At 64.9% G+C, this 21,926-nt stretch overlaps 2 protein-coding genes across 3 annotated transcripts; one reads left to right on the top strand and one right to left on the bottom strand.

Annotated features, from left to right (window-relative positions):
• Positions 1 to 574: 574 nt before the first annotated feature.
• On the bottom strand, positions 575 to 11,525 carry LMF2 (lipase maturation factor 2). Its single transcript, XM_048301903.1, has 14 exons — positions 11,395 to 11,525; positions 10,337 to 10,590; positions 9,470 to 9,498; positions 8,770 to 8,966; positions 7,420 to 7,598; positions 6,154 to 6,292; positions 4,965 to 5,099; positions 4,773 to 4,878; positions 4,456 to 4,552; positions 4,191 to 4,373; positions 2,827 to 2,995; positions 1,860 to 1,971; positions 1,668 to 1,779; positions 575 to 1,060 (listed from the first exon to the last, which is right to left on the bottom strand). Exons 1-14 carry the CDS (start codon positions 11,495 to 11,497, stop codon positions 575 to 577), a joined length of 2,301 nt encoding a protein of 766 aa, XP_048157860.1. The 5' UTR covers positions 11,498 to 11,525.
• Positions 11,526 to 11,543: 18 nt separating this feature from the next.
• On the top strand, positions 11,544 to 21,699 carry NCAPH2 (non-SMC condensin II complex subunit H2). 2 transcript variants are annotated; one of them, XM_048302107.1, is made up of 21 exons: positions 11,544 to 11,627; positions 12,558 to 12,826; positions 12,912 to 13,013; positions 13,583 to 13,638; positions 14,075 to 14,150; positions 14,242 to 14,313; positions 15,338 to 15,447; positions 16,343 to 16,485; positions 16,560 to 16,643; positions 17,125 to 17,219; positions 17,779 to 17,850; positions 17,948 to 18,014; positions 18,850 to 18,957; positions 19,173 to 19,223; positions 19,808 to 19,878; positions 19,987 to 20,050; positions 20,198 to 20,266; positions 20,389 to 20,432; positions 20,826 to 20,927; positions 21,306 to 21,455; positions 21,532 to 21,699. In XM_048302107.1, exons 2-21 carry the CDS (start codon positions 12,719 to 12,721, stop codon positions 21,679 to 21,681), a joined length of 1,794 nt encoding a protein of 597 aa, XP_048158064.1. In that variant the 5' UTR covers positions 11,544 to 11,627; positions 12,558 to 12,718; the 3' UTR covers positions 21,682 to 21,699. The 2 variants fall into 2 exon arrangements, with proteins under 2 accessions (XP_048158064.1, XP_048158063.1); XM_048302106.1 differs by having other exon boundaries at positions 16,557 to 16,643.
• Positions 21,700 to 21,926: the final 227 nt, after the last annotated feature.

Below are 21,926 nucleotides of genomic sequence, written 5' to 3'. Positions count from 1 at the left end.
GCTCGGTGCCAGCGCCCCCCCCACGGGGGTCACCCCACCCCGCGCTGCCCCCCTGGGCAGGACAGAGCCCAGGACCCCCCCCCCCCCCCCCCCCGAATCCCAGGAGAGCTGCAGGGCTGGAATGTCAAAGGCTTTAATTAGAAAATTATAGGAAACCTCTGGGCTCGGGGCAGGGGCGGGGGGAGGAAGCGCAGGACGGGCAGAGCCCGCGGGGGGGAGGGGAAGGGGGCGCGGCGGGAGCACCCCAAAGTGCCGGGGGGGGACACCCCGAAGTGACCTGAGGGGCTGGGCAGGGTAACCGGAGGGCTGGCACTGCCCAAACTGCTCCAGCCCGCGGGCACAGAGCCCCCAGCCGCTCTGAGCCCCTGACCTGTGCTGAGCCCCCGCAAACACTGGGGGGGCCCTGAGGGGTCCCTGGGCACTGGGGAGGGGTCCCCGAGCCCCGGGCCGTGTCTCCCCGCTCCCGCATGGCCACGCCGTGCCGAAGGCACTGGCACACGGGGCGCCCTCCCCGGGGCGGGGTCCACCGAGCGCTGCCCCCCCACGACCCCCGTTTTTGGGGGGGCCGCGGGGGCTACTTCTTCCTCTTGTTGCCGTGCCGGCCCTCGGGCCGTGCCCCGTCCGTGCCCCGTGCCCCGTCCGAGCCCCGCGTCCCCTCCGAGCCCCGTGCCCCGTCCGAGCCCCGCGTCCCCTCCGAGCCCCGTGCCCCGTCCGAGCCCCGCGTCCCGTTGCGCTCGCCCCGTGTCCCCTCCGAGCCCCGCACCCCGTTGCGCTCGCCCCGTGCCCCCTCCGAGCCCCGCACCCCGTTGCGCTCGCCCCGTGCCCCGTCCGAGCCCCGCACCCCGTTGCGCTCGCCCCGCTCGCGGGGCCCTTTGTGGCGGGCGGGGGGCGGCCCCCCCCGGGAGCCCCGGGCCAGCGCCCGCAGCAGCCCCGCGGTGGCGGCCACCAGGTAGAGGGACCAGAGCACGGCCGGGCCCGAGAAGGGCTGGCACAGGCGGCGCAGCGAGCCCAGCAGGCGCGGCAGGACGGCGTCGCCTCGGCGCCGCAGCGGGGGCTTGTCCTGGGGGGACAGCGGGGTCAGCGAGGGGTGTAAAGGGGACTGGGGGCAAAGGAAAAGGGTCGGGGGCTGGAAAAGGGGATCAGGGTTTGGGAAGAAGGGGGTTGGGGACCAGGGAAGGAGAGGGAAGAGGGTCAGGGATGAGGGAAGGGGGGATCAGGGGGCTGAAAAGGGATCATGGGGAGGGAAGAGGGTCAGGGGGCCAAGAAAGAGGGTCAGGGAGGGGGAGTTGGGGCCAGGGAGAGGGGGGTCAGGGGGTCAAGGGCAAGGGAAGGGGGTCGGGGTCCAGGATGAGGGAGGGAAGGGGGGTCAGGAGCAGGTGAAGGGGGGGACAGGGGCCAAAAAATGGGGTCAGGGTGAGGGAAAGGGGTCAATGGTGAAGGAAAGGGGAGTTTGGGGCCAGGAAAGGGGGTCAGGGAGGGAGAGGGAGGGTGCTTGGGGGAGAGGGAAGGGGGCTCAGGGGGGTGGGGGTGAGCGAAGGGGATCAAGGTGAAGAAGAGAGAGTCAAGAGCAATGGAAGGGGGTCAGGGGGGGAGCTGGGGCGAGGGAAGGGGGCTCAGGGGTGTCAGAGGAAGGGGCTCAGGGCCCAGGGAGGGGTCTCAGGGCCCACCTTGAGGCCGTGCTGGCTGAGCAGGGACTCCAGCGTGGGGTCTCCCAGGGACACGCGGGGGAAGAACTCCTGCACGCGCTGCCGCCGCCACCACGGCGCCGGGCCCGGGCTGCTGCGGGGACAGGGGGTCAGGCGGCCCCAAACCCCGCCAGAGAGGGGCTGTGGGGGGCAGGGGGACCCCTCCCCGCTCACCTGCCCTCGCTGGGGGCTGTGAACCAGTACTTGTAGAGCTGGGCCCGCAGGAAGGCCGGGGGGCGGCCGTGGAACGGGTACCGCGACTCGTCCGTCTGCACCAGCCGGATCACTGCGGGACACGGCGTGAGAGGCCAGCAGGGACAGCCCAGAGGCCAGCAGGGACAGCCCGACACACCCAGGGACAGCCCAGAGGCCAGCAGGGACAGCTCGACACACCCAGGGACACCCCAACCACACCCAGGGACACCCCAAACCCCAACAGGGACACCCCAACCACACCCAGGGACAGCCCAACCACACCCAGGGACAGCCCGACACACCCAGGGACAGCCCAGAGGCCAGCAGGGACAGCTCAACACACCCAGGGACACCCCAACCACACCCAGGGACAGCCCAGAGCCCAGCAGGGACAGCCCAACACACCCAGGGACACCCCAACCACACCCAGGGACACCCCAAACCCCAACAGGGACACACCAACCACACCCAGGGACAACCACCCAGGGACAGCCCAGAGGCCAGCAGAGACACCCCAACATACCCAGGGACACCCCAAACCCCAACAGAGACACCCCAACACACCCAGGGACACCCCAAACCCCAACAGAGACACCCCAACATACCCAGGGACACCCCAAACCCCATCAGAGACACCTCAAACCCCAACAGGGACACACCAAACACACCCAGGGACACCCCAAACCCCAACAGAGACACCCCAACACACCCAGGGACACCCCAAACCCCAACAGGGACATGCCCAGGGCTGCGGGAACACCCCAACACGAACACAGACACCCCAGAATGTTGTGGGGGACACCCTGGACCCAAACAGGGACACCCCAAACCTGTGAAGGCTGGGGAGACCTTGCCACACCCTGGGTCCCCAGAGCCCCCCGTGTCCCCAGGCTGGCCCTCAGAGCCCCCCGAGCCCCCCGGGCCGTGCCCTGTGCCCATGGCTGACCGTCGGGCTGGCCCTGCAGCAGGCGCAGCACCAGGGCGCTGAACCAGGGGCTGCTCTGGTGGGGCCCCAGGGCGGCGAACCAGAGCTGCCAGTCCAGGCGGGGCTGGTGCGGGGCCACCACGGCCGGGGCCGCGCTCACGTTCCCGGGCTTGTACATGAACTCGATCTCCTGTGGGATCGGGAACGGCCGGGATGGGGATGGAGATCCCGACACGCCCCAGTGCTGTCCATGGGATTGGGATGGAGACCCCGACACGCCCCGGTGCTGTCCATGGGATTGGGATGGAGACCCCGACACGCCCCGGTGCTGTCCATGGGATTGGGGAAGGAGACCCCGACACGCCCCGGTGCTGTCCATGGGATTGGGATGGAGACCCCGACACGCCCCGGTGCTGTCCATGGGATTGGGGACGGAGACCCCGACACGCCCCGGTGCTGTCCATGGGATTGGGATGGAGATCCCGACACGCCCCAGTGCTGTCCAGGGGATTGGGATGGAGACCCCGACACGCCCCAGTGCTGTCCATGGGATTGGGATGGAGATCCCGACACGCCCCGGTGCTCTCCATGGGATTGGGGAAGGAGACCCCGACACGCCCCGGTGCTCTCCATGGGATTGGGATGGAGATCCCGACACGCCCCGGTGCTGTCCATGGGATTGGGGAAGGAGACCCCGACACGCCCCGGTGCTGTCCATGGGATTGGGGAAGGAGACCCCGACACGCCCCGGTGCTGTCCATGGGATTGGGATGGAGATCCCGACACGCCCCGGTGCTCTCCATGGGATTGGGATGGAGATCCCGACACGCCCCGGTGCTGTCCAGGGGATTGGGATGGAGATCCCGACACGCCCCGGTGCTCTCCATGGGATTGGGATGGAGATCCCGACACGCCCCGGTGCTGTCCATGGGATTGGGATGGAGATCCCGACACGCCCCGGTGCTGTCCCTGGGATTGGGATGGAGATCCCGACACGCCCCGGTGCTGTCCAGGGGATTGGGATGGAGACCCCGACACGCCCCGGTGCTCTCCATGGGATTGGGATGGAGATCCCGACACGCCCCGGTGCTGTCCATGGGATTGGGATGGAGATCCCGACACGCCCCGGTGCTCTCCATGGGATTGGGATGGAGATCCCGACACGCCCCGGTGCTGTCCCTGGGGGCTGTATGGGGGGGACAAATCCTGGGAAACTCCAGGTGTGACATGGCACGGGGTGGGACTGGTCTGGGAGGTCTGCCCCGTCCTTTAGTGTCCAGCTGTGCCCACCCCTGACTCACCGTCCAGCTGTGCCCACCCCTGACTCAGTGCCCAGCTGTGCCCACCCCTGACTCACCGTCCAGCTGTGCCCACCCCTGACTCACCGTCCAGCTGTGCCCATCGTAGCTGCCCTCCAGGATGACCTCCGGCCGCCCGCCAACCCCGGTCATCCTGCGGAAGAGCCCGTAGGAATTGACCACCTGGAAGCGCTCCACGGCCCCGAACATCTGGTGGATCCCGGGCCACAGCTTCCCGTTGGACTCGTGGTCGATGTAGGTGAAGGGCACCTGGGGTGGCAGGGGGGGCTCTGTCACGGCCTGGGGGGGGGTTTGGGGTCCCCAGGAGCCCCCCGTGGCCCCCGGCCCTCACCAGGCTGACGGCGAACAGGCTGACGGTGGCCGTGGCCATGATGGCCCACTGCAGGGTGGCCCAGAGCTTCCAGAAGCATCCACGGACGCAGGCACAGCTGGGGGCGGGCACAAACGGGGTGGTAAGGGGGCCGAGAGGCTCAGCCCCCCCCCCCCCCCAATTTGGGGGGCTCCAGCTGTGGGTGAGGGGTTAAACACACACCCCCCCCCCCCCCCCCACCCCTGACCGCTCCCAAATCCCGGAGCAGGGCCGCCCCTTTCCCAGCGTGTCACCCCGGTGTCCCCACGGCCCAGGACACCCCAGGGGCCCCCACGCACCGGTACATGGCCACGAGGATCTCCCAGGACAGGGACAGGAAGGCCACCCCCACCAGCGGCAGCGTCACCGTGCGCAGCCACGTCGTGAACTCGTGGTAGGTGAAGGCTGCGGGACAGCCCCGGGGTCAGGGCCGGCCCCTCCGGCTCCGCAGCGAGGGGGCACGCGGGGTCCTCGCAGCCCCCCGGACGTACCCACTTTGGAGTCCAGCAGTTTCTTATCCCAGTTGACCTCCAGGCCGAAGTAGTGGACGGTCCAGTAGAGCAGGAGGCCGTAGGTGCTGAGCTCCAGGAGCGTGGCCAGCACCGAGCCCAGGCTGGGGGGCCACGCTGGGGCAGGGAGGGGGCTCAGAGCCCGCCCGGGACCCCCCCTCGCAGCCCTGGGGTCACCCACGGGCACAGCAGCCTGCCCCAGGGTGGGTGAGGGGCCACGTGGCAGCAGCTCCGACTGTGTCCCCTTGTCCCCTGCCCAGCCTGGAAAGGACCCCTCCCCTCCCCCCCAAACCAGGGGTCCCAGTGCTCCCAGCATTGCATGGAAAAGGAACGAGGAGGGAAAGGCCCAGGAGCAGCAGAGCCACGCTGGGATGCAGAATTCCAAGGGGTGGGAGCCCCTTGTGGGGTGACAGCATCCCCCCAGGAGGTGACAGCCCCAGCCCAGGAGGGACGGCCTCACACAGGTCATTTATTGTTCCTTAATTCCCTCATTTGGGAAGGAAGAGAAATCCTCCTCCTCCTCCTCACCCCACACCCGGCTCGGACCCACTGGAGCTCCAGCCCCAACACCAGGGAGGATTCAGGGAATCCTGGAATGGGCTGGGTGGGAAGGGAGCTCAGAGCCCCTCCAGTGCCAGCCCTGCCATGGCAGGGACACCTCCCACTGTGCCAGGCTGCTCCAGCCCCAATGTCCAGCCTGGCCTTGGCCACTGCCAGGGATCCAGGGGCAGCCACAGCTGCTCTGGGCACCCTGGGCCAGCCCCTGCCCACCCTCCCAGCCAGCAATTCCCAATTCCCAGTCTCCCATCCAGCCCTGCCCTCTGGCACTGGGAAGCCATTCCCTGGCTCCTGGCCCTCCATACCTTGGCCCCAGTCCCTCTGCAGCTCCAGGCCAGGCTGGACATTGGGGCTTGGAGCACCCTGGGACAATGGGAGGTGTCCCTGCCCACGGGGACTGGAATGGAATTTCAGCTCCCATCCCACCCCAACCATTCCCTGATCCCACAGCTGTGCCCCACAGCCCTGGGGTCCCCATGGGCACAGCCCCTGCCCCGGGGTGGGTGAGGGACCCCGCCAGCAGCAGCTCCCAGAGCGTGGCCACGACGTCTTGTGTGCCCTGCCCGCTCTGGGAAGGTGTCCCCCACCCCAAACGGGGCTCCCGGGCTCTCACCACTGCCGTGCCTCTTGCGGGGCTGGCCCAGCCAGCGCCCCACGTGCTCCTCGTCCAGCAGGGAGAAGGCCAGCACGATGGTCAGCGCGTTGAAGAAGTTGTAGTTGCCCGTGAGGATGATGAGGACCTGCAGCAGGACCTGGGCGGGGACAGGGTGGGGTTGGGGGGTCACAGAGGACACTGGGCACACCCCAACCAGCACCACCAGCAGTGTGGTCACCTCATCTCGCAGTGCCCACAGCGAGAGCCAACCCCAGTCCTGGGAGACTCCCACAGGATCCCCCTGGCACGGTGGGGGTCTCACAGGGCTGGGAGGGGGTCACTGGACAGTGGGGCAGGGGACACTGGGCACACCACCAGCAGCACTGCGACCACCCCAGCTCCCGGTGCCCACAGCCCCCAAGAAGCCCCCTGGGCTCCCCCGGCCGTGCCAGGGGCCACCATGGGGGTCGCAGGACTGGGAGGGTCACTGGACGGGGGGGCAGAGGACACTGGGCACGCCACCAGCAGTGCCCACGGAGCGAGGAGCCCAGCCCAGCCCTGTGAAACCCCCCTGGCACAACCGGGGCCACAAAGGGGGCTTCACAGGGCTGGGGGGCAGAGCACACCGGACACGGGGCACCCTTGATGCCATGAAGATTTTTTGCCTTTTCTTTTATACCCCTGTTACACCTTTTTACAACTTCTGTATTCCCAGTGCTTTTTGCCTCCATTCTTGGACTTGTTTGTCAAGCTGAGAGACTGAACATTTTAGAAGCTTCGTAGCCAGGGATCAGTGTGGCCCAGAGCCCAAGGTCCTCTCCAGAACACATTCTGTAAACTAAGATAGAACCATCCAGGGGAAGGTTCCTTGGGGAGGGGGGCTCACTCGAGCCTCTCATTGGGGAATCTTTGATAGATCTGCTAATTAGTAAAACCGATAATGTTATACCCAATGTTGGGGCAGGGACAGACACAGAGATAGACTCGGTGGGGTACATCTCGATGCATATGACCTGGACGTGTACACCTAAGGATCCTTAAAATAAATCCCAAGCTAAAAATCCCTTTTCCCCTTCTAACCGTGTATGCCCTCTTGATTTTAAGACCAGGAAAAGGCATCAGTTGCTTGGTTCCCTGACTGGGAAAAAATCTTCATGGCATCACCCCAACACCTCCAGCACTGTGCCCACCCCACCTGCAGCACCCACGGAGCGAGCAGCCCACCCCTGGCCCCTGTGCAGCCCCCCTGCGTGCCCACCCCGGCCCCAGGAGCCCCCTCCCCACCTGGCAGTAGAAGGCGAAGAGGCGCAGGCGGCGCAGGGGCGCGAAGAAGAGCGGGGGCACGGCCACCTCGATGACGTAGGTGGCCACCACGCTGAGCTTCTGCAACCACACGGGCAGCTGGTGGGCGAGCCACGCGCCCGGCGTGGGGATGCACTGGCTCTCGTAGTGGTAGGTCAGCGCTGCGGGCACGGCGAGGGCGGGGAGGGGTTGCCAGGATTCCCGAAAATTCACGGGAATTCCAGGTTTATTTGGATTTCCCCCCCGGCCCCAGGGAATAAAAGCAATACTAAACAGGGAAAAGCTGCTGTTTCGAAATTAGATGGTATCTTGGGGCTGGGGGACACAGGGGGCTCTCCCTAATTTATTTCCCGAAAATTCACGGGAATTCCAGGCTTATTTGGATTTTCCCACCCCCCACCATGGAATAGAACCAACACTAAACAGGGAAAAGCTGCTGTTTCTAAATTAAATGGTATCTCGGGGCTGGGGGACACAAGGGGCTTCAGGGGGGCCCTGAGGGGCTCCAGGTGGTATTTCCATAATCTACTTCCCAAAAATTCACTGGAATTCCAGGCTTATTTGGATTTCCCCCACCATGGAATAGAACCAGCACTAAACAGGGAAAAGCTTCCCTTTCCAAATTAGATGGTAACTCGGGGCCACAGGACACAGGGGGCTTTCCCTAATCTATTTCCCAAAAATTCACTAGAATTCCAGGCTTATTTGGATTTTCTCCCCCCCCACTATGGAATAGAACCAACACTAAACAGGGAAAAGCTTCCCTTTCCAGATTAGATGGTACCTCGGGGGCACAGGACACAGGGGGCTTTCCCTAATCTATTTCCCAAAAATTCACTGGAATTCCAGGCTTATTTGGATTTTCTCCCCCCCCACTATGGAATAGAACCAACACTAAACAGGGAAAAGCTTCCCCTTCCAAATTAGATGGTAACTCGGGGCCACAGGACACAGGGGGCTTCAGGGGGGGCTTTCCCTAATCTGTTTCCCAAAAATTCACCCTAATTCTGGGTTAACACCAGTTTTTCCCACCGTGGAGTACAGCCCAAACAGAACAGGGAAACCTTCCTGGCAAAACAGGAGGGATTTCCCAATTAAGTGGTGCCTCAGAATGGGGGGGGGGGGGGGAGAACACGGGGGTCTTCACGGGGGTGTGAAGACCAATCTACTTCCCAATAAATCACTGCAATTCCAGGTGAACACCTGAGCCCCCCAAGACCTGAGTGCCCCCAAATTGCACCCCCACCATGTGGGGCAGCGGCTCGTGGGCATCATAGCCCCTCAAACTGGGGGAACCCCCCAAGACCTGAGCCCCCCGAAGCCCCCCCTCACCTGTGAGCCCCCACCAGGTGGGGCAGCGGCTCGTGAGCTTCACCACGCCCGAGGCGAACATGAGGCGGAAGAGGAGCCAGCGCACGCCCCAGAAGGTGACGGCGTCGTGGGGTCTCCAGGCCGGGGACCCCCACCTCAGCAGGCGCAGGGGGGCCACCAGCACGGCCAGGAACCCGGCCTCCAGCAGCAGGCTGTCCCTGGGGGAGGGTATGGGGGGCACAGAGCTGAGACCCCCCCGCCTTGCACCCCACAGGGGGTTGGGGACACGGCCACGCCCCGCACGTGGGGCTGGGGACCCCGTCCTGCTGAGCCCCTGCTGTCCTGCCGTCCCCAGAGACCCCCACCCCCATGTGCCCCAGAGCCCCCTGTGCCTCCCACCCTTGTCCCCAGAGACCCCACAACCGCGGGTCCCAGTCCCCAGAGCCCCCTGTGCCTCCCACCCTTGTCCCCAGAGCCCCCACAACCCCAGTCCCAGTCCCCAGAGCCCCCCTGTGCCCCCCAACCCCGATCCTGGGGAGCCCCTGTCCTGCTGTGCCCTTTCTCCCAGACCCCAGAGACCCCCAGATCCCCGTGTCTGGAAGCCACAGCCCCCCATCCCGGTCCTCAGAGCCCCCTGTGCCCCCCATCCCGGTCCCCAGAGCCCCCCATCCCGCTGAACCCCCTGCCCTGGAAGGTTCCCCATGGCGGGGGTCGGACTCACCACTGGAAGTAGAGGAAGACCTGTCCCACCTGCAGAGAGGGAACGGGGTGGGGGCTCAGCCAGGGGGATGGGGGGTGGTCTGACACCTCCAGACCCTTCCCCACAGGGAGAGAGGTGGGCACAGAGCCCTGGGTCGCCCCCTGGCACACGGCTCTGGCCAAACCCAAGGGGCAGTGGGAGGTGACAGCCCCAGCCCCGGGAGGGGTGGCCCCGCACCGATCATTTATTCCTCTCCAATTCCCTCATTTCAGAGGGAAGAGAAATCCTCCTCCTCCTCCTCACCCCACACTCAGCTCGGACCCACTGAAGCTCCAGCCCCAGCACCAGGGAGGATTCAGGGAATCCTGGAATGGCTGGGTGGGAAGGGAGCTCAGAGCCCCTCCAGTGCCAGCCCTGCCATGGCAGGGACACCTCCCACTGTGCCAGGCTGCTCCAGCCCCAATGTCCAGCCTGGCCTTGGCCACTGCCAGGGATCCAGGGGCAGCCACAGCTGCTCTGGGCACCCTGGGCCAGCCCCTGCCCACCCTCCCAGCCAGCAATTCCCAATTCCCAATCTCCCATCCAGCCCTGCCCTCTGGCACTGGGAAGCCATTCCCTGGCTCCTGGCCCTCCATGCCTTGGCCCCAGTCCCTCCGCAGCTCCAGGCCAGGCTGGACATTGGGGCTTGGAGCACCCTGGGACAGCGGGAGGTGTCCCTGCCCACGGGGACTGGAATGGGATTTCAGCTCCCATCCCACCCCAACCATTCCCCGACCCCACAGCCGTGCCTCCCAGCACCGAAATCCGAGCACGAGGGAAACCCAGCGAGCTCGTGGCGCAACACCAACACCTCCCACCCTCACCCCGAAACCCCTGCTGCCCCCATACCTGGTACAACGACAAGTACAACACCCTGAGCAGGGCAAAGACCAGGCAATCCCGCAGGGAATCGCAGAGCAGCGCTCCGAAGGCGGCCAGCACTCCCAGCACGCACAGCAGCTCCATGCCCTGCTCCGTGTCCAGCCCCAGGCGGGGACCGAGCCACAGCAAGGTGGGCAAATCTCGCAGCTGCTCCCACAGCCCCTTCCCGCTGAGCCGCAGCACCCTGCGGGCCGGCAGGATGCCCTCTCTCCCGTACAGGCCTGGAATGGGAATGGGAATGAAGGATTCCTGGGAAAACCGGGATATTCTCGGGCGGCGCCTCGGGTTTGTCCCTGCAGCAGCCACTGCCGCGGCTGCTGCAGGGACAAACCCGAGGCGCCGCCCGAGGAGAGGAGATGATGCCGGTTTTGTCCCTCCCTTCATCCCAGTTTTCCCAGCTGGGACTGGGAAGCGGTGGGAAGAGCCAGAGCCACGGGGAAAGGGATGGGGAGCGGCTCAGGGGGAGCCGGGGGGACGTGGGGGCAGCGGGAGGTGATAACGGGGATACGGGCAGCGGGACGGGGATGGCGACTGTCCCTTTCCCGGCTCCGTCGGTCCTTTTCCCGACACCGATCCCAATCTCGATTCCACTGGCCACGTCCCCGGATCTGTCCCGGTTTCCCGGTCCCACTCCCGCCTCTATCCCGGTTCCCCTGGCTCTATCCCATTCCCCAGCCCCACTCCCGCCTCTGTCCCGGTTCCCCAGTCCCACTCCTGGCTCCCTCCCACTTCCCCCGACCCCACTCCCGCCTCTATCCCGGCTCCCCCAGCTCTATCCCGGCTCCCCCAGCTCTCTCCCATTTACTCCAGCCCTAGCCCGGTTCCCCCAGCTCCACTCCCGGCTCTATCCCCGTTCCCTCGGCTCTATCCCATGTCCTCCGGCCCTAGCCCAGTTCCCCAGCCCCACTCCCGCCTCTATCCCGGTTCCCCAGCCCCACTCCCGCCTCTATCCCCGTTCCCCCGGCCCCACTCCCGGCCCTGTCCCGGATCCCCCGGCCCCTCCGCGGCTGCCCCCGGGGCGGTACCGGGGATCTGCACGTAGAGGGAGCCGAAGGCGGCGATGTAGACCGCGGCCAGCCCGGCCAGGAACAGCGTCCGCGGCCGCGCCGGCTCCCCCATGGCGGCCATGGCGGCCCCGGGCCCGGCGGCGCGCGGCGGTGACGTCAGCGGCGCAGTGACGTCAGCGGCGCGCGGGGTGCGTCACGGAGCGCGGGAAGGACGAAAATGGCGGCGGCGATCGCGGGATGAGGAGGGGCCGGTGAGGGGCGGGGAGCGGGGTCGGGATTGGGGTCGGGATCGGGGTCGGGACCGGGACCGGGATCGGGATCGGGACAAGGACCGGGATCGGGACTGGGACCGGGATCGGGATCGGGACAAGGACCGGGATCGGGACAAGGACCGGGATCGGGACCGGCATCGGGGTCGGGACAGGGACCGGGACCGGGATCGGGGTCGGGACAGGGATCGGGACAGGGATCGGGATCGGGATCGGGAGCGGGGAGCGGGAGCGGGATCGGGATCAGGACCGAGACCGGGATCGGGATAGGGCTCGGGATAGGGCTCGGGCTCGGGACCGGGATCGGGACCGGGATCGGGACCGGTATCGGGAGCGGGACCGGGATCGGGAGCGGGACCGGGATCGGGAGCGGGACCGGGACTGAGGTTGAGATCGCGGTTGGGGTAGGGATTGGGATGGGGATTGGGGTCGGCATTAAGATCGGAATTGAATTTGGGCTTGGAATCGGGATCAGGGTCGGGATTGGGGTTGGGAGCGGGGTAGAGCTAGGGATGGGAATTGGGGTCGGGGTCAGGTGAGGGGTCGGGATAGGGGTGGGATCGGGATAAGAGTAAGGGTCGGGACCGGGATCTCGGCGTTGGGATCGGGCTCCGGAATGGGTTCGGGATCGGGGCCGGGACTGAGGCTGGGATCGGGACCGGGATAGAGTTAGGGCTGGGAATTGGGGTCGGGGTCAGAACCAGGGTCGGATTCGCATCGAGGTCAGGATCGCGATCAGGGCCGGAGTCAGAGCCGGGGGCAGCACTGGGATCGGGGCTGGGACGGGAACTGGGGCTGGGGTCACGATCGGGGCCAGAATCGGGACCAGCGTTGGGATCTGGGTGTCGGGGTGGGGATTTTCCAACCCCAGCAATTCCCCGTTGCCTGGAGTGTCCTCCCGTTTCAATGCAGCCTCGCCGGGATTCCCGCAGAGATTCCTGCCGGGATGTGCCCTGCCCCGCGCTCCCGGTGAGCCGCACGCAGAGCATTCCCTGTGGGATCCTTTCTCCGGAGCTGCGGGGTTTGAGGCTGCCTTTGGGGCGCGGGGGGGTCTCTCCAGCCGGAATTCCAGCATGGACGAGGCGGATTCCCGCTTCCTGCACCTGCTGCAGCCCATCCGGGACCTCACCAAGAACTGGGAGGTGGACGTGGCCGCCCAGCTCGCCGAGTACCTGGGGGAGGTAACGGCGTCCCCCCGCCTCAGCCCTGCCCTGTGCCACCCCGAATCCGGCCGGCACTCAGCCGCTCCCTCCCTGCCTTTCCCAGCTGGATCAGATCAGCATTTCCTTCGACAACGGGAAAACCACCATGAATTTCCTGGAGGCAGCGATGCTGATCCAGGGCTCCGCCTGCATCTACAGCAAGAAGGTGAGGATGCAGGTGACCCCTGCCTCATCCCGATCCTGTGCCGGGCCCATTCCGTGATCCCTGAGCTGCCACAAGTCCATGGGGTCGCCCTGGAATCCCGCTTTGGCTTTGAGTCCTTGATGGGAACGAAAGGATTTCAGTTCATCGCCCCGAAATTTGGTCCCTTTGTAGGCGTTGGCAGCCCTGGGGAGGAGCAGGAGTTTGGCTGCTCTCCAGATTTCCTCCAGAGGGTGGGTTATAAAATCCTGCTTCGCCACAAAATCCTGGGATGTTGAATGTTTTTGACCACAAAATCCTGGAATGGTTGGGTGGGAAGGGACCTCAAAGCCCATCCAGTGCCACCGTGGGCAGGGACACCTCCCACTGCCCCAGGCTGCTCCAAATTCCAGGGATTTCCCCAAATCTGGCCTCAGAATGGCTGAAAAAAGGAGAAGAGCACAACAAGACCCTGTGGATTGAACTCCAGCTGCCCCGGGGGGGCGGGGGGGGGGGGGGGGGGAGTCCCTCAGGTGGAGGGGCTTTCCCAGGAGCTGCTCCCCCCTTTCCCAGCTCCAGGCGCTGTTTTCCAGGTGGAACACCTGTACCTGCTGGTCCACCAGGCGCTGGACAGCATCTTCAAGAAAAAGTGAGTGGGATTTTCCCTTCCCAGGGGGATTTTCCCTTCCCAGGGGGATTTTCCCTTCCCAGGGGGATTTTCCCTTCCCAGAGGGAGGTTTGCCCTGCAGAAGCTGCCCTGATGCCAGGCCATTCCCACTCCCGTTCCTGCCCTGGCAGGTGCATCCCAGGCTTAGGAAGGACATCAAAGGATGCACAAACGAAATCTGGGACGATTTTTCTCCTGGTTCATGGTGGTTTAGGGGTCCAGAGGAGCCCGAGGGAGCCTTTTCCAAAAGGAAAATCCCTTTGGAACGTGCTGCCGGCTCCTTCGGACTCCCACACCGACACGAACAGGAGGGCAAACCCCATCCTGCCATGGGATTTTCCCACCTGGAGGGGCCTCAGCGGGGCTGCAGGGAGCCTTTCCCAGCCCTCCCACGGATCCTGAGCCCCTCTTTCCCTAGGAAGGAGAAGCTTCCCGCCTCCCTGTGCCTCGACAGCCGGGATGCCCGCGCCGCCCTCTCGGGCAGGGCCAAGGAGGTGAGGGTGGGCCTGTGCTCCGTGTCCTGCTCCAGGGGCTCCCTCGGTGTCCCTCGGAGCTGCGGTGACACTGGTGGGGTTTTCCTGGCAGTTCCTGTCCCTGGATGACATCCTGGAAACCAGCCAGGCCAGCGGGAGCATGAGGAGGAACCGGCAGCGTGCGGTAAGAGGAACCAGGTGCCTTTTACCCCTCTTTCTATCCTTCCTTTTTCTCCTTTTATCCTTCTTTTTTCTCATTTTATCTTCCCTTTTGCTCTTCTTTTTATCCTTCCTTTTTCTCCTTTCATCTCTCCTTTTCTTCCTCTTTTTATCCTTCCTTTTTCTTCTTTATCTCTCCTTTCGTTCCTCTTTTTATCCTTCCTTTTTCTCCTTTTACCTTTCCTTTTCTTCCTCTTTTTATCCTTCCTTTTTCTCCTTTCATCTCTCCTTTTCTTCCTCTTTTTATCCTTCCTTTTTTCCTTTTATCTTCCCTTTTATCCCTCCTTTTTGTCCTTTTACTCTTTCTTTTTCTTTTGTTTACCACTCATTTTCCTCCTTTTTTCCCTCCTTTTATTCCTCTGTTCATCCCTTCTCTTTTTCACCTTTCTTCTCCTTTTCCCTCTCTTTTTTCTTCTCCTCCTTTCTCTTTTTCTTCCTTTTTCTTCCTCATTTTCTTCCTCTTATCCCTCTTTTTATCCCTCCTTTTCCTCCTTTTTTTCCTTCTCCTTCTTTCTCTTTTTCTTCTTCCTTTTCTTCCTCTTATCCCTCTTTTTATCCTTCTTTTTATCCCTCCTTTCCCCCCTCCTTTTCCTCTTTTTTTCCTCCTCCTTCTTCCTCCTCTTCTTCCTCTTATCCCTCTTTTTATCCTTTTTTTATTCCTCCTTTTCCTCCTTTTTTTCTTTCTTTTTCTTCCTCCTTTTCTTCCTCTTATCCTTCTTTTTATCCCTCCTTTCCCCTCTCCTTTTCCTCCTTTTTTTTCCTTCCCTTTCTTCCTCTTTTTTTTCCTCCTTTTCTTCCTCCTCTTATCCCTCTTTCCCCCTCCTTTCCCCCTCCTTTTCCCCTCCTTTTCCCCCTCCTTTCCCCCTCCTTTTCCCCTCCTTTTCCCTTCCTTTCCCCCTCCTTTCCCCCCCCACGGCAGCATTTTCCCGGGTGAGCCCCGGGGCCATCCAGCAGGGATGGTGGCTTTGGGGACAATGCCCCCTTTCCAGGCTCTCTCTGCACTTCCCATGCCCTGCCGGGCTGTGAACATCGTTCGCCTGACCCCGATGGCCGTGGTGCCCCTGGACGAGGCGGAGAAGAAGAAAGATCCCCTCTTGAGGTGCCACTCCTGGCAGTGTCCTTGTCCCCTCCCCTGCTCCAATCCCTGGCTGGGATTGTCCCTGTCCCCTCCCCTGCTCCAATTCCTGGCTGGGATTGTCCCCTGTCCCTTTCCCTGCTCCAGCTGGGATCCCTGGCTGGGATTGTCCCCTGTCCCTTTCCCTGCTCCAGCTGGGATCCCTGGATAGGATTGTCCCTGTCCCTTTCCAGTTGGGATCCTTGGATGGGATTGTCCCTGTTCCTTTCCCTGCTCCAGTTGGGATCCTTGGTTGGGACTGTCCCTGTCCCCTCCCCTGCTCCAGTTGGGATCCCTGGGTGGGATTGTCCCTGTCCCTTTCCCTGCTCCAGTCCCTGACTGGGACTGTCCCCTGTCCCTTCCCCTGCTCCAGTTGGGATCCTTGGATGGGATTGTCCCTGTTCCTTTCCCTGCTCCAGTTGGGATCCTTGGATGGGACTGTCCCTGTCCCTTTCCCTGCTCCAGTTGGGATCCTTGGATGGGACTGTCCCTGTCCCTTTCCCTGCTCCAGTTGGGATCCCTGGCTGGGACTGTCCCTGTCCCTTTCCCTGCTCCAATCCCTCCTGGGACTGTCCGTGTCCCCTCCCCTGCTCCAGTTGGGATCCTTGGATGGGACTGTCCCTGTCCCCTCCCCTGCTCCAGTTGGGATCCCTGGCTGGGACTGTCCCTGTCCCCTCCCCTGCTCCAGCCAGGCTCCCTCAGGCTAAAAGCACAATTCCTTCGGGGCTCTGGCGAGGAGCAGGAACACCCCGGGATGTGCAGGGACATCCGGCCAGTCCCGTGCTGCTGCGAGGGCTGGGGTGACCCTGGGCTGGCCCGGGGGATGTTGGGGACCCCCCAGGGCTGTGTGTGGAGGGATCCCTGACGGGATTTCCCGCAGCGGGAGCGGGGAGGTCCTGGGGAGCCGCTGGGATTTCCAGATGAACACCTGCACCTCCCACGCCTCCGGCGCCTTCCTGCTGGAGACAGCCAAGTTCTGCCCCGCCGACCTGCAGCTGGAGCAGCCCCTGGCTGCAGCCACAGGTACCGGGGGGGCTCTGGGGTGTCACTGTCACCGTCACTGCCAGCAGCTCACTGTCACCGTCCCCTGGCAGCAGCTCCAGGATCCGGCCCCACGGAGCCTCCGAGCGCTGGCTGCGGCACGGCCCCGCTGCCGGCACTGAGCGTCCCCGAGGAGGCAGGTGAGGGCTGGCACCTGCTCAGGGACATCCAGGTGTCCCTGTGTCCCTCCAGGATGCTGGAGAGGAGGCTGAGGGGTGAATTCATCCCTCCACAAGTCCCTGACAGGAGGGGGCAGCCGAGGGGGAAATCGGGCTCTGCTGCCAGGGAACAGGGACAGGAGAGAGGGAACGGCCTCAGGCTGGGCCGGGGGAGGGGCAGGGTGGGTGCTGGGGAATTCCCTCCTGGAAAGGGCTGCTCCCATCCCTGGAGGGGTTTCACGTCCGTGTGGGTGTGGCATTTGGGGACATGGGCAGTGGTGGCCCTGGCAGTGCTGGGAACGGTTGGATTCGGGCTCTGAGGGATTTCTACAACCCAGCCAACTCCACGATTCCCTGCTCCTGCCCTCTGCTGCCCCTTGGCCCCGGCAGGAGAAGCTCCAGTGTAGGAATGGGAGGTCCTGGAAGCTTCTCCAGCCTCTGCCCATTCCCACCTGTCCTCCAGGTGCTGCAGGACCTGACGATGACGACACTGCCGAGGCCCTGGGGGATGACATGGAAGTGACTCTGGTCCCTAACGAACACATTGAGGCTCAGAGGGTCTGTGGGGGCAGGGCCTTGTGGGGGGCTGCCTGTGCTCCTTCCTTGGATCCCTGGAGCTCCTTCCCTGGAGCCCCAGAGCCTCGTGTTCCTTTCCCAGATCCCTGGAGCCTCGTGTTCCTTCCCAGAGAGAGCCTTGTTGTCCCTCACCCCTTCCCAGGAACCCCTCACTCCCTCCTTGGAGTCCTGGAGCCCCTAAACTCATGTTCCTTCCCTGGATCCCTTTGCCCCTTTCCTCAGAGCCCCTCGTTCCTTCCCTGGAGCCCCACAGCTCCCCAGTCCTTCCCTGGAGTTCCTCACTCCTTCCCTGGAGCCCCTCATTCCTTCCCTGGACCCCCACAACTCTCCACTCCTTCCCTGGAGCCCTGGAGCCCCTCGTTCCTTCCCTGGAGCCCCACAGCTCCCCACTCCTTCCCTGGAGCTTCTCACTCCTTCCCTGGATCCCTGGAGCCTCTTGTTCCTTCCCTGGAGCCCCATAGCTCCCCACTCCTTCCCTGGAGCCCCCCAGCCCTTCCCTGGATCCCCCCCGTCCCTCACTGTCCCTCTCCGTGTCCCCCAGGCCACGCCCCGGTCCCGGGGGTACGTCCTGCGGGAGAGACCCCCCAGCCAGGACCCCAAAGCCCACAGCAAGGTAAGGGGGGCCCGGAGCCGGGCAGATCCCAAATCCGGGTGGGATGGGACCCCCTGGGGTACCCCGGTGCCCCTGCCCATCGTCCCCCCTGTGCCAGGAGGAGCCGGATCCGTGGCAGAGCCTCGACCCCTTCGCAGACTCCGAGGAGAAGCCCTTTAGGAAAGGTATTTTCGGGGCAAGTTGGGGCGTTCTGGGGGTGCAGGGGCAGCACGGCCCACAGGGGTCATTCCCAGCCCACAGAGGGTCATTCCCAGCCCACGGAGGGTCATTCCTGGCCATGTGTCCCTCAGGGTCCCCAGCCCCACAGCTGGTCATTCCTGCTCCCACAGGGGTCATTCCCAGCCCACGGAGGGTCATTCCCGGCCCACGGAGGGTCATTCCTGGCCACGTGTCCCTCAGGGTCCCCAGCCCCACAGATGGTCATTCCCAGTCCATGGAGGGTCATTCCCAGCCCCATATCCCACAACATTCCCAGCCCCACAGATGGTCATTCCCAGCCCCACAGATGGTCATTCCCAGTCCCATGGGAGAGTCAGTCCTGGCCCCACAGGGGTCACTCCTGTCCCCACCTCGGGTCACTCCCAGCCTCCCCTCGGGTCACTCGCGTCCCCACCTCGGGTCACTCCTGTCCCCACCTCGGGTCACTCCCAGCCTCCCCTCGGGTCACTCCCGTCCCCACCTCGGGTCACTCCTGTCCCCACCTCGGGTCACTCCCAGCCCTACTTTGGGTCACTCCCAGCCCTACTTTGGGTCACTCCCAGCCCCTCCTTGGGTCACTCCCGTCCCCACCTCAGGTCACTCCCGTCCCCACCTCGGGGTCACTCCCAGCCCCACCTCAGGTCACTCCCAGCCCCACCTTGGGTCACTCCCAGCCCCACCTTGGGTCACTCCCAGCCCCACCTCGGGTCACTCCCAGCCCCACAACACCCAGCAGGGCCCCCTGCCCATCCCAGCCCCTCGGGGTGGCCGCACACCCAGTGTCACCTGTGTCACCTGCAGGGACGCCCTTCCTGGTGCCGCAGGGCCTGGAGTACGTGGCTGGAGGCAAGAGGAAGAGGAAGGGCCCGAGGAAGCTCCAGGATTTCATGGGCTGGTTCTCCACAGCCTGTGAGTGATTCCCGCGGGATCGGGATCCAAAAGGATTTCAAAATCTCCGATTTTAGAGGGATTTAACAGCCCCGTGGCTGTGGCACTTGGGGACGCGGGCAGGGGTGGCCTTGGCAGTGCTGGGGGGGTCTCGGTGGGCTCAGGGGGCTTTTCCAACTTGGATAAATCCATGGAATTCCCATCCAATGACCCCTGGTCTGCTCCCCCACCCCCAGATAACACCGTCACAGAGGGCCGGAAAAGGAGGAAGGGCCCCACGTTTGCAGGTGAGGGGGACACGGGCAGGGACATTCCCAGTCCTGGGGGACACCAGGGACTGGATCCTGCACTGGGGAGGGCACGGAGGGGAAGGACACCCCAAAACTGACCCTGTACTACAGCAGGGACAGGATGGAGGGGAAGGGCACCCCAAAACTGACCCTGTCCTGCAGCAGGGATAGGATGGAGGGGAAGGACACCCCAAAACTGACCCTGTCCTGCGGCAGGGACAGGATGGAGGGGAAGGACACCCCAAAACTGACCCTGTCCTGCAGCAGGGATAGGATGGAGGGGAAGGACACCCCAAAACTCTATGAGGGGGACACAAGGGACTGGCTCCTGCAGAGGGGAGGGGATAGAGGGGAAGGGCACCCCAAAAGTGGGGGGAGGGCACACAAGGGCCCTGCTCCTGGAATGGGAGAAGGATGGAACGGACACCCCAAAACTGGGGGGGGGGTGGACACCAGCTCCTGCCGTGGGAAGAGGATAAAGGGGAAGGGCACCCCAAAGGCCTGGGAGGGGCCTGGGGGGGGGTTTGTGCTTTGGGGGGCGCAGAGGGGCCGCCCCAAATGGCCGTTCCCGATCCCCACAGACCTGGAGCTGCTCTACTGGCGGCACTTCAAGGAGCGGCTGGCGGCGCACAGGAAGCTCCAGAGCCGGGGGGTGAGTGGGGTGGGGGCTACGCTGGGGGGCAGGGGGGGTCCAGCACCCCCCTTCCCACGCTCTGGGGGTCCTCGGGGGGGGGCTCAGGGCTGTTCCTCCCCCCCCCAGGAGCCGCCGTGGGAGCCAGAGCTGGAGCAGCAGGAGCGCGGGGCCGACTGCGAGGAAGGGGCAGGTGCTGGAACCCCGAATCCCAAATCCCTCCTGCCTGGGGGGCCTGGTCACCCCTCCCGGAGGGCTGGGGAAGGGCGGGGTCCCAGAGGGTTGGGGGTGGTCCTGGGGGCACTGAGGGGGGCACTGAGGGGTGTCCCTGTCCCGGCAGACGATGATTTTGTGGAGCACGAGGACGCGGAGCCCGAGGCGTCGGAGGAGCTGGGGGAAGGATCCCTGGGTGAGCTGCCCACCCTTTTCCCCCCAAAATTCCCCACCCTGTCTGTCCCTGGGGGTCCCCTGTCCCCGCCACGGGTGTGGCTGGGTGCTGCCCCCCCCTCTGGTGACCCCCTTTCCCCACAGACCCCCCTGAACCCTCATACGAGGAGCTGGTGCGCGGACACGTGGTAGGTGCTGGTGTGGGGACGGGGCGGTGACCCCAGAGGGTCACGGGGTCCCCAGGAGGGTTGGGGGTGCCCACAGGAGGGTTGGGGTCACCCCAGAGGGCTAGGGGTCCCCCCAAAGAGGTTGGGGGTCTTCCCAGAGGATCAGGCTGCCCCCAAAGGTTGGGGATGCCCTCGGGAGGGTTGGGGTGTCCCAACGAAGGTCAAGGTGTCCCCAGGAGCGCCGGGGTGTCCGCAGAGGGTTGGGGCTGTCCCAGGAGTGACAGGGTATCCCCAGAGGGTTGGGGGTGTCCCCAGAGGGTTGGGGGTGTCCCCAGGAGCACCGGGGTGTCCCCAGAGGGTTGGAGGTGTCCCAGGAGTGCCGGGGTGTTCCCATCCCTGTCCCCGTGTCCTCAGGAGCTGTTCGTGGCCAGCTCCCGGAAGTTCATGCAGGAGACGGAGCTGTCCCGGCACGTCCGGCTCTGGGAGGAGCGCATGGAGCCGCTGCTGCGGGAGCAGGCACGGACCCCCGGGATGGGCTGGGACCCCCGGGATGGGCTGGGACCCCCAGGGATGGGCTGGGATCCCCAGGGATGGGCTGGGGGACACGGAGAAGGGGCTGGGGTGGGAAGGGACTAGGGTGGGCAGAGACCGCCTGGGGTGGGCAGGGGGCTGGCAGAGCCCTGGTCACCCCTGAGCCCCCTCTGCGCCTCTCTGCTCACACCTGAGCGGGCCCCCTGCCCACCCTGAGCACCCTGTGCCCACCCCTGAGCCCCTGCCCACCCCACAGCCCCTGTCCCCCCAAGTCTCCCCATACCTGCAGGAGACCCCGTTCCATGTCCGTGCCTACGGGCTGGCACTGACCGGTGGCACTCCCTGACCCCTCCTGTCCCCCAGGAGACCCGTGCCCCGTTCGATGTCCGTGCCTACGGGCTGGCGCTGACCGAGGGCTGCGCGGGGCCGGGCCGGTGGCACTCCCTGGCCAGCCTGGTGGCCGGGCAGCCCCCGTTCGAGGTGTGCCGCTACCTGCTGGCCTCGCTGCAGCTGGTAAGGCTTCGGGGGGTCCCCGGGGGGGTCTCTGGGCGTGCCAGGACGCGTGGCCACCCCGCTGTCCCCTCCGCAGGCCAACGACGGCGTGGTGGAGCTGGCGCAGGACGCGGGGCTGGAGGCGGCGCTGGACACGGTGCGACTGCGGCCGCTCTCGGCCCGCCCGGCCCACGAGAGGTTCCAGAGCTTCCAGCTGCCCTCCCAGAGGGACCCCCGCCCCAAATAAAGCCCCCCGCTTCGCTAAGGGAAAGCCTCTTCCGAAGGGGATGGGATGGGGGCAGTGGGGAGGGGTTGGGGGTCACTTTGGTCACCTGCACAGGGACCCCAACCCACGGGGAGGGGCCTGGGGGGGCTGCGGGGTTGGGGTTGGTGGGGGGGGTCACTCCAGTCACCTACACAGAGCCCCCCGCCCCATGGGACACTTCTGGGGGGCTGCAGGGGTCCCTCCCTGCCATGTGACACTGCTGGGGT

The sequence above is a fragment of the Corvus hawaiiensis genome, chromosome 4, assembly GCF_020740725.1.
Source record: "Corvus hawaiiensis isolate bCorHaw1 chromosome 4, bCorHaw1.pri.cur, whole genome shotgun sequence".
Classification (NCBI taxonomy): Eukaryota; Metazoa; Chordata; class Aves; order Passeriformes; family Corvidae; genus Corvus; species Corvus hawaiiensis.
Note: the sequence above shows the minus strand (reverse complement) of the source record. Positions and strands in the feature narration are given on the sequence as shown.

Excerpts from the sequence above, each read along its gene's own strand:
- LMF2 (XM_048301903.1), bottom strand. The coding sequence starts at position 11,497 with ATGGCCGCCATGGGGGAGCCGGCGCGGCCGCGGACGCTGTTCCTGGCC. Across the intron at positions 4,879-4,964 it reads ACTGCTGGACTCCAAAGTGG|CCTTCACCTACCACGAGTTC; the intron begins GTACGTCCGGGG and ends GCTGTCCCGCAG. Across the intron at positions 4,374-4,455 it reads GCCTGTTCGCCGTCAGCCTG|GTGCCCTTCACCTACATCGA; the intron begins GTGAGGGCCGGG and ends CTGCCACCCCAG.
- NCAPH2 (XM_048302106.1), top strand. The coding sequence starts at position 12,719 with ATGGACGAGGCGGATTCCCGCTTCCTGCACCTGCTGCAGCCCATCCGG. Across the intron at positions 17,851-17,947 it reads ACCCCAAAGCCCACAGCAAG|GAGGAGCCGGATCCGTGGCA; the intron begins GTAAGGGGGGCC and ends CCCCTGTGCCAG. Across the intron at positions 20,433-20,825 it reads AGCTGGTGCGCGGACACGTG|GAGCTGTTCGTGGCCAGCTC; the intron begins GTAGGTGCTGGT and ends CCGTGTCCTCAG.